We start from the raw sequence: 10,009 nt of genomic DNA on the forward strand, positions 1-10,009 counted from the left end.
ACTCATTCCTGTTCAGTAATCGGCTTATTGAAGCAGGCTTGCAAAAAAATGGCCATTAAAAAAGATTCAAACAATTCTTGCTTTTAGGTCTGGTTTGTGATTTTATTTGTATTTGGGTCTTAACTAAGAAAGCTGGCCTGAGTCTTTGGTTTGTAAAGGGGTATTTAGGGCCATCTCTGTGCAGTCACGCCTGGGGCAGCATCCCTTTTTACATCTCATCCATTGTACTTTTCCTTTCCTGATGGGTAGGTCTTAGTATCCCTGTTTTACCAATGCAGAAACTGAGAGTAGAGTTTCAGTGAATTTCCAAACCCATGTAGAACAAGAATTTAAACTTGGGTCAATTTGACTCAAACCACTGCAATTATTACTAATTATTTTTTTCATTCCGTATTCTGTTTCTTTCAGAGGACTATGTTCGCTATGCCCATGGTCTGATCTCTGATTACATCCCTAAAGAATTAAGTGATGACTTATCTAAGTCCTTGAAGTAAGTGTTACTCATCTCCAGTCTGACCCCAAGCTCCTTCATGCTTCTTCTGGCAGGGGGTGGTTCAGTGGCATGGAGTGTCAGGTTATGATGAAATGTGAGCCTTGTGTAACAGGACGTGATTCTTAATGGACATTCAGCAGAATGATTTGATTTGATAGAAACTGACTGTAGTAAAATAAGTTTAGAGTTAAAATATAGCTCTATGCAGTTTTAGAGGATAATATGTGTTAAATTTTTATCCCTTATGGCAGTTAATTTGGTTCTTTGTGATCATTTTAAGAGAGATGGGAAGTAAAAAGAGACAGTAATAGTTTTAAAAATTACAAGCACGATTAATTATAAGATCTCTACCACCAAGTGCCTTCCTGGTGCTGAGTGCTCAGATCACTGTGGACTGGTCTTTAGGATGACCCTATTTGTAGCCTTCCCTTAGAAAGATCTTTAATGTGTCTTAAAGTCATTTTCTTGTTCATTTTCAAGATATTAGTAGCTGGTATTAAAGTTTTATATGCCTGATGACTTAATAACTTTTTTTGATCCTGTTTAAATCCTTTTTCTTCTTTATTATATAATAAGAGATAATATAGTTGCTGCTTCCAACAAATTCCATAGGTCCTGCTATTCTAGTTTGCTTTCTGTTACTCAGATACAGCACTAACCAAGGACAACCTGGGAAAGGGAGGGATTATTTTGACCTACAAGTTACAGTCCGTCTTCAAGGGAAACCTGGGCAGGAGCCTGGAACAGAAACCAGAGTAATAAGAGACACTCGTATTAACTTGCTTATGTAGCTTTCTTATACAGCGTGGGCCCACTTCCTGGGGATGGTGCTGCACACAGTGGGCAGGTGCTCCTTCATCAGTCAAGACAGTACCTCACAGATGTACCCACAGGCCCATCATCTCTTCAGTTGAGGTGCTCTCTTCCTGAGTAATTTAGGTTGTGTCAAGTTGACAGTAAAAACTCATCACATCTACTTCAGAAAACTGTAGTGGAAACTGGTCTCCTGATCAGTCGCAGGTGTTGATGGCTTGCTTTTACTAACTGTCTCTCTGCTTGATGTTCTCTGGATTCCCAAGCTGATTGTCTTGATAGAGGCCTTTGTTTCCTTTCCATTAATTGTGCTGACTTTTTTCCATTACACTGAATTTTGGGTGAAAGATAATGCAAAGTAAACTATTCTTTGATAGAGAGACAGTAGGGTGACTTTTCCCAATAGTTACAGTACTTCTTACTTTTAAATTAATGTCATTTATTTAAATAAATTGTCATTTATGAAGAAAAATATGCTCCTCTGCCAAAATGCAGTCATGGAGGTGAAAGGTAAGCCACTGACTTCAACAAAACAGGTTCTAACTGTGTCTTTAGCATAAACATGGCTATGTTTATGTAAGGACATAAGAGGTAAGATGTCATTCGTTAGGCTGCCTTCCTCTCTGAGGTGAGCAGGATGAGCAAAGGTTGGGTCTCTCTGCAGATAAGACTCACCACAGCTTCTCTGTTGTCTATGAGATGTGAGACATACCTTGACCATGATTCTCACTGTTAACTTCCTTAGGCTTCCAGAACCTCCAACCTCTGTTCCAAACCCTCCATCAAAGGTAAGAAACTGTGACCAAGACACCTTTAGGGACTTAGAAAACTACTGTGCTTTTAACCGTCACTTCAACTGTCTTGACTGCTTGCCTGACATAGTATAACTTGAACTTTGTACTGTATGGCTGTTTTAGTTTGTAGATTTTTCCTGAATGGTGTAAACCTTGTTGATTTTAGCAAAGGTGCTTCTATTAACATAGATTGGTGAGGGCTAGAGAGCTGACTCAACAGCTCTGAGTACTCACTCTAGGGTATGCTGAGATTTAAGTGCAATGTGACTTCACAGACTCTATCTTAAAAGATGGGACTTCTTTTAAGACAACTGGTGACCTAGGATTGACCTCAGTTCCAGGAATGTGCTGTGATAGAGAAATTTAAAACAGACAGCCAGTTAAGGTGTGAGACCAGAAAAGTAAACGAGGTCCAGATGTCTCTGAAGACATCCTGCCCTCACAGATACCTTGTCAGTCATCTATGGTTCTCTGTTAGGGTTTCGCACCCAAAAACTGACCAATGGTTTCAGAAATCCTCTTACTCTGTACCCTCTTTACCCAATCCCAAGACAACAAGACGTGGACCTTTACTTGCTGCATCTCTCCCTTTAAAAGCTTATCTTTTTCTGAACTCAGGCTGCATTCTCTTCTCACCCGCTGTGTTGGTTTGTGGTCCGAACTTAAGCTTGCTAAACAAAGATCCTCTTGAATTTACATCGCAATACCAAAATCGGCTTTGTGGTTTCGTTAGAAATTTTGAGACACATGCATAACTTTTGGGTTCTATGATTCCACGGGAACCTCGTGTCTGGTAGGCCGGAGAGCCCTATGCTCTCTGGACGGTATTTGGGAGCCTTGCCATGAGTGGGTCATGCCTGCACCAGAGTGACAAACCGTCTTTCTTTCTCTGTCTTTGGTCTTTTTGCGGCAAGTTCTTTCTCTGTGCCCTTGGTTTTCTATAGTGTTTAAATTTGTCTATATTTGTGTATTTGACTGAGATGAATGCAATGGAAGAGACAGCTTCTCTTATGGATCTACTTCTGACCCACTACTTGGACGTAAAAGTACGTGCTCGTAGTCTTTCAGTTCTGATTAAGAAGCCTAAACTTTTTAATGATCAGAATGGCCAACTTCTTAACACTGGGTGGCCGCAGGAGGGAGTCTTTCAACCTAATCCTCATAGAAGCAATAGAAGGCATTTTCTTCAGACCCCAGGGAGGATACCCAGATCACATCCCTTACATTGTGATCTGGTGTGATTTGGTACAATATCCTCCTTCCTGGGTTAAATCTTTCTTACCTCGACAGGTTAAGTTTCTGGCCGCTGCAGAGTGTTCACCACCCGATGCATCTCAGCCCTGCCAGACCACACTCGCCAAGTTCCCATCCTCGCCCACACTGGGAGTCCAAGCTGTGTCCCAGCCTTGCTGGCTGACTCGTAGCATCGCTGTCTCTGAGGAGCAGTCTGGGAGCTGGAGGCCAGGAGAAAAGGAGCTGCCTGCTAACATTCCTTCTGCTCCTAAGCCAGAAATCCTCCAAAGGGGCAACACAGAGGAAGAAATCTTTCCCCCTCCACCCTATATTCTTTCCCATGGTGGTGCAACAGCCCCACCTGCCCAACCACTCACCCAGCCTGCCCCTCTTCCGTTGGTCCCAGTGAGAGAGGGACCAGTTCATGGGACTCGCAGCCATAGGGGAGATTACCCTGATTCTAGCACAGAAATCCTTCGAGCAGCAGGGGCCCCAGATAAGGATAGGAATCAACCAAATCGTGACTGGCCCTTCACCATTAGTGACTTCTATCGTTGGAAAGCCCTATGTCCACCTCTCTTGGAAAATCCTAGTAAACTGATTGGTCTCCTTGAAAGTTTTCTTGTAAATCATCAACCCACATGGGATGACTGCCAGTAGCTATTAAAAATTTTTCTGACTGCAGAGGAGAGGAACCTGGTACTGATTGAGGCCCGGAAATTGGTTCCCAGCCCCACAGGAGAGCCCACAAAACTTGAGCCACTTATAGATGCAGCCTTTCCTCTAATTCGTCCTGAGTGAGATTATAATACATATGAAGGTAAGAGGAACCTCTTGGTCTACCGTCAGGTTCTGTTGGCTGGTCTCAGAGCAGCCACCCACGCTAATAGGAGTAAAATCCATGCTGTGATACAGAGAGCAGATGAGAGACCAGCAGCATTCATGGAGCGCCTCGAGGAGACCGTTAGGAGGTATATGCTCTACGATCCCCACTCCCAGGACATTGAAGTCGCTTCCATGATGATGACGGCTTTTGTTTTGCAGTCAGCTCCAGACATTAGGGAAAAATTGCTAAGCCTAGACGACCTTAGAGAAAAGAATGTCTGGGATTTAGTGCTAGTGGCAGAAAAGTTCTATGATAATAGGGTTAGTGCGGAGGAAAGACAAAAAGCAGCGCAAGATCCGACGACAGCCTGCTAGAGTGTGCGCTGCCACAGAGGAGTCGGAGGAGCGTGGGAGCCTCTCACGACGCCTGGCTGCTGGAGAGGAAGAAAGGAAACCAAAAGGTAATAAAGGAAGGCCCGCGTGGGAAAGAATCAGTGTGCGTACTGTAAAGAGGAAGGGCACTGGATTAAAGCATGCCCTCGAAAGGCAGCAAGGAGAAATACCAAAGTTTGGAAACAGCGAGACATGGACAGCGATTAGGGGAGATGGGGTTCAGATCCCCCTCCCCGAGCCCAGGGGAACCCTAAGAGTGGAGGGGAAACCAGTTGACTTTCTGGTGGACAGAAGAGCCCAGAACTCAGTGTTACTGAGGGCTGATGGACCCATAACAGACAAAAAGACTTGGATCCAGGATGCTACTGGTACCAGACTTTATTCATGAACTACTCAAAGAATGGTAGACTTGGAACCTGGTGATCCCAGAGTGCCCGTACCCCTTATAGGCCCATGATTAACTGAAATGAAAGCCCAGATACATTTCTCTGATGCAGGAGCTAAATTGCCTAATGAAGATGGAGAAGCCGTGTACATATCTGGTGACAAGTAGTGAGGCGGAAGAGTAGAGGCTACATCTGGTAGCCATGGAGCCTTACCCCCAACTAGAGAAACAGCTTCAGAAGTTCCATCCACATGGGCCCAGACGGGGAATGGGCTGGCTAAGCATTGCCTCCCTGTATATGTAAGAACCAAACCAGGAGCAAACCCAGTCAAGGTCTGCCAGTACCCCTTGCCTCTTGAGGCCAATAAGGGCATAACACCCCACATCAGGAGGTTGCTGGACTTGGGGGTCCTCAGGCCTATGCAGTCGGCCTGGAAAACACCCTGCTGCCTGTCAGGAAGCCTCACACTAATGATTACAGAATGATCCAGGACTTGTGGGAGGTCAACAAGAGGGTGATTGACATACACCCTACAGTGCCTAACCCATACAACTTACTCATTGCCCCCAGACCTAAAAGATCCTTGGCCCCCCCAGAGCCAACAGTACTTTGCCTTTGAATGACATGACCCAGAGATGGTGTCAATGGCCAGCTGACATGGACGAGACTACAACAGGGATTCAAAAGAATCTTGGCTGAAGCTCTAAAGGAGGACCTGTGTGAGCACCGGGTACAGAATGCAGATATCAAATTGTTGCAGTATGTTGGTGACCTACTATTGCAGCCATAGATCAAGAGACCTGCCTAATTGGGACTGAGCGACTATTACGAACTCTGGGAGACCTAGGGTACCATGCCTTGGCCAGGAAAGCCCAAATCTGCATGCCGCAGGTAACATGCCTGTGGTACATCTTAAAGGAAGAACAGCATTGGCTTTCAGACACACGGAAAGAGACAATGCTTAAGATCCCTATACCTACTACTGCCAGGCAAGTGAGAGAGTTCTTTTGCTCTGCAAGTCTCTGTGACCCATGGATCCCAGGCTTTGCAGAACTGGCTAAACCCTTTATGAAGCCACCAAGGAGGGCTGGGATTTCACTTGGACCAAGGACCACCAATTGGCCTTCGACAAACTCAAAGAAAGCCTACTCTTGCCATCAGCACTGGGTCTGTCAGATGTGACTAAACCATTTCATCTGTATGTAGATGAAAGCAGAGGAATAGCCAAGGGAGTCTTGACCCAAACACTGGGCTCCTGGCAACAGCCTGTAGCTTACCTGTCCAAGAAGTTAAACCCTGTGGCGGCTGGATGGCCACCTTGCCTCCATATAATAGCAACTGTGGTCCAGCTAGTCAAGGACATTTGACAAACTGATCTTGGGACAAAACCTCACCATAACCACCCCCGCCATCCGATCGATGCCTGGGCAATGACAGAATGACTCATTATCAAACTCTTGCTAAACCCCTCCAGAATAACTTGCCAGGTGCCAGGTACCCTCAGCTCTGGATCCGAGCTAGAAGCACCACTGCACTACCGTTCAGGATCCTGCCCAAGCACACAGCATTAGGTCAGACCTACAAGACACTTAATGTACAAGACTGCATGCAGCAGCTTCATGCAGGATGGCCTAAGGTATGTGAGGACAGCGGTCACCACTGCAGAGTAGGCAATATGGGCAGAGCTATTGCCTTGAGGAAGTATGAAAGGTTAACATCTACACCGACATCCGGTACGCTTTGAGCACGTCGCATGTGCGTGGGGCATATGCAAAAAGGGGGGGGGGTCTGTTAACCAAAGAGGGAAAGCATCAAAAATAAAGATGAAATTCTGACCCTTCTAAAAAGGTTGCCCAAGAAACTGGCCATCATCCATTGCCCGGGGCACCACAGAGGAGATAGACCCATCCCCAGTGGAAACAACCTGGCAGACAAAAGCACCCGGCAGATGGCACACCGTATTAATGTAGTCTTTGCACATGTACTGGTAGATCCTGGATCAAGACCCCTATGATGCGGTGCCTGGATGGATAGTAGAGGGCAGCAGACAGTAAAGTCGTCCTCCCTGAACACCTGGGAAAGAAGTTACTCAGCAGGATTCATCGATCTTCTCATATGGGAACCCAGAGAATGCAGGACTTGGTTAGACAATCAAAAAAATCAAAGACATACAACAAAAAATTACTGACATCACTACTAACTATAAAGCCTCTTAGCTCACCAACACTGCAACCAACCCTAAAAATCCTGGACTTGACTGAGATAAGAAGCCTGGGGCCTACTGGGAAGTAGAGTTCACTGAGATAAAACATGGCAAGTATGGTTACAGGCATCTGCTAGTATTCATAGACACTCTTTCCGGATGGGCCGAAGCCTTTGCTACCAAATATAAAGCAGCTCAGGTAGTAGCAAAGAAACCACTTGAAGACATCCTGCTCAGGTATGGCTTTCCAACCATGATGGTCTCAGATATTGGGCCACATTTGGGGTAAATCAGAATTTAGCCCATTCTGGGGAGCAATTGGAAACTGCAATGTGCACACAGACCCCTGAGCTCAGGACAGGTAGAAAGGATGAACAGAATGCTAAAAGAGACCCTAACTAAATTGACCTTAGAGATTGGCACAGATAGGGTGGTTCTCCTTCCCTTTGCCCTATATAGAGTTAGAAATTACCCCTACCAGAAGGGACTAACCCTGTTTGAGATCATGTTTGGTACATCACCTCCCATTACCCCCAATCTCCAGGCAAACCTGTTAGCAGATTTGGCTGGCCGTGAAATCCTCGACGCTGTATGGGGAATCCAATGGGCCACAAGGAGGTCTGACCTAAGTTAAGAGAGCTTTATGAACCTGGTGCCCCCACCCCAGTCCCACAGGTTCTGGCCAGGAGATTGGGTGTATGTCAAGAGACGCCTGTAGTAATAGGAGCAGTGGGGCTGTGTCCCCAGCACCCCAGCCGCTTGCTAGCTTATGCCCCGAAATAACAACACACAAATTGTATTCATTTAAACACTGCTTGGCCCATTCTCTTCTAGGCTAATTCTCACATATTAATTTAGCCCATTTCTAATCATCTGTGTGCAGCACCCCAAGGTGCGCTTACCGGGAAGATTCTAGCCTACATCCATCCTGGGTCGGAGCTTCATCGCATGTGCCTCAGAGAGCAGAGCTCTCGCCTCTGCCCGCAAGAGTGAGTGGAGTATCGTCTCTCCAAGGCGTCTGCCTGGGAGCCGGGAGCAAGGCATCTCTGTCTGAGGCGTCTTACCTCACTTCCTCTTCCTCCCAACATTCTGCTCTGTTTACTCCACCCACCTATGTTCTAAGCTATGAGCCCAAGCAGTTTGTTTATTACTCAACCAATGAAATCAACAGATTGATATATGACACTCCCACATCAGACGCCAGACGAAGCCTTGGGAACTCAAGTGGACAGGACCCTATGTAATTCTGCTGACAACACTGACCGCACTCAAGGTCCACAGTATTGCCACTTGGGTCCACTACTCCCATGCCACGACCAGCAGATCCTTTCACCTTAAAGGAAGACTATCAGGGTAATGGATGGGAAACATCAAGAGACCCAAGGAATCATCCCCTCAAGCTGTGTGTGATCCGGCAATGGCAATCATCTGCCTCCTAACTACAGCGGTGCCACCAGCTCACAAAAAAGTCTGCATGTACCCTGGAGACTAACATGGGTCATCACTTCTGAAAACGGTGATCAGATACATGCAGCCTCAACAGAGGCCCTGCATGACAACTGGTAGCCCGACCGATTATTTATTTTTATTTTATATGTCAGTATTTAGCCTTCATATGTGCAGTGTCTGCAGAGTCCAGAGTTACAGAACTGTGTCAGCTGCCATATGGATGCTGGGTAGTGAACGAAGATCTTCCAAAGAGCAACCAGTGCTCTTAACTACTGATTCATTTTTCCAGTGTAGACAGAAACAGCCAAAGCAGCTTCTTTATTAACCAATGGTACATGAATGAGCATATTCACAGCATACAGAGGGGAATCCCACATCCTTCCAGTCTGGTTTTCACCACTGAGACCTTCTGGAATAAAGTATTTCTTCTTTTTCTTTCCTGTGTTGTTGTTTCGAGACAGGATCTCATTGTAGCTGTGACTGGCCTGGGGCTCAGAGAGGCCCACCTGCCTCTACCTCCCAAGTATTGGTAATAAAGGAGTGCACCACCACACCTGATACTTCCTCCTTTCTTTTAAAAATATTTTCATTTTATTTTTCCACTTATTTATTTTTGAGGCAGCATCTCTATATACAGCTCAGGTTGGCCTGGACCTCACTCACAGTCCTCCATCTCCATCTATGAGTGACTAGGATTGTACCATGTCCTGTCATGCCTGTCTGTCAGCTTCTTTGCCCCACTGGACACTATGTTGAATCCTAGCCTTTTATTTTTATGTATGTATATATAATTTATATTTGTATACATAATTTTTCAGTCTTCAGGAATTTCATATATCAACATAATGTGTTTTGAACATATCGAGTAATATATTTCTTTAGTTTCTCCTCCATTCGTGTTTTCTATTTTTTTAAAGATTTATTTATTTATTATATATACAGTGTTCTGCTTGCATGTATACTTGCAGACCAGAAGAAGGCACCAAATCTCATTACAGATGGTTGTGAGCCACCATGTGGTTGCTGGGAATTGAACTCAGGACCTCTGGAAGAGCAGTCAGCACTCTTAACCTCTGAGCCACCTCTCCAGCCCTCTATTTTATTTTTTTAATTTCAGTTTCCAACATTAAGTAATTTATGCTTTTATCATTTTGGATTTAGATCCAAGGTCAGCAATTTTTCTGTAAAGGCCAGACTAACTTTAGACCAGTGATTTTTCAACCTTCCTAATGCTGCAACCCTTTAATACAGTTTCTCATATTGTGGTGACCCCACCATAAAATTGTTTTCATTCCTACTTAATAACTGTAGTTTTGTTGCTGTTATAAAGTGTAATGTTAATATGTGTTTACTGATGTTTTTAGGTGATCTTTGTGAAAATGGGGTCATGACCCACAGGTTGAGAACCACTGCTTGAGCC

General features: G+C 45.1%; 1 protein-coding gene across 4 annotated transcripts in view; it reads left to right on the plus strand.

Moving 5' to 3' along the window:
* The window catches only part of Rnaseh2b (ribonuclease H2 subunit B), a 48,360-nt gene that overhangs the window by 26,780 nt on the left and 11,571 nt on the right, over positions 1-10,009 (plus strand). For all 4 annotated transcript variants that reach the window (XR_003376720.1, XM_005371068.3, XM_013355125.1 and 1 more), the window contains 2 exons: positions 409-490; positions 2,052-2,094. Coding sequence is in view for 3 of the 4 variants with exons in the window: in XM_005371068.3 (XP_005371125.1) it covers positions 409-490; positions 2,052-2,094 (125 nt within the window). In the remaining variant the exon portion in view is untranslated. The remainder of the gene's footprint in view (positions 1-408; positions 491-2,051; positions 2,095-10,009) is intronic.

The sequence above is a fragment of the Microtus ochrogaster genome, unplaced genomic scaffold (assembly GCF_000317375.1).
Source record: "Microtus ochrogaster isolate Prairie Vole_2 unplaced genomic scaffold, MicOch1.0 UNK97, whole genome shotgun sequence".
Taxonomy (NCBI): Eukaryota; Metazoa; Chordata; class Mammalia; order Rodentia; family Cricetidae; genus Microtus; species Microtus ochrogaster.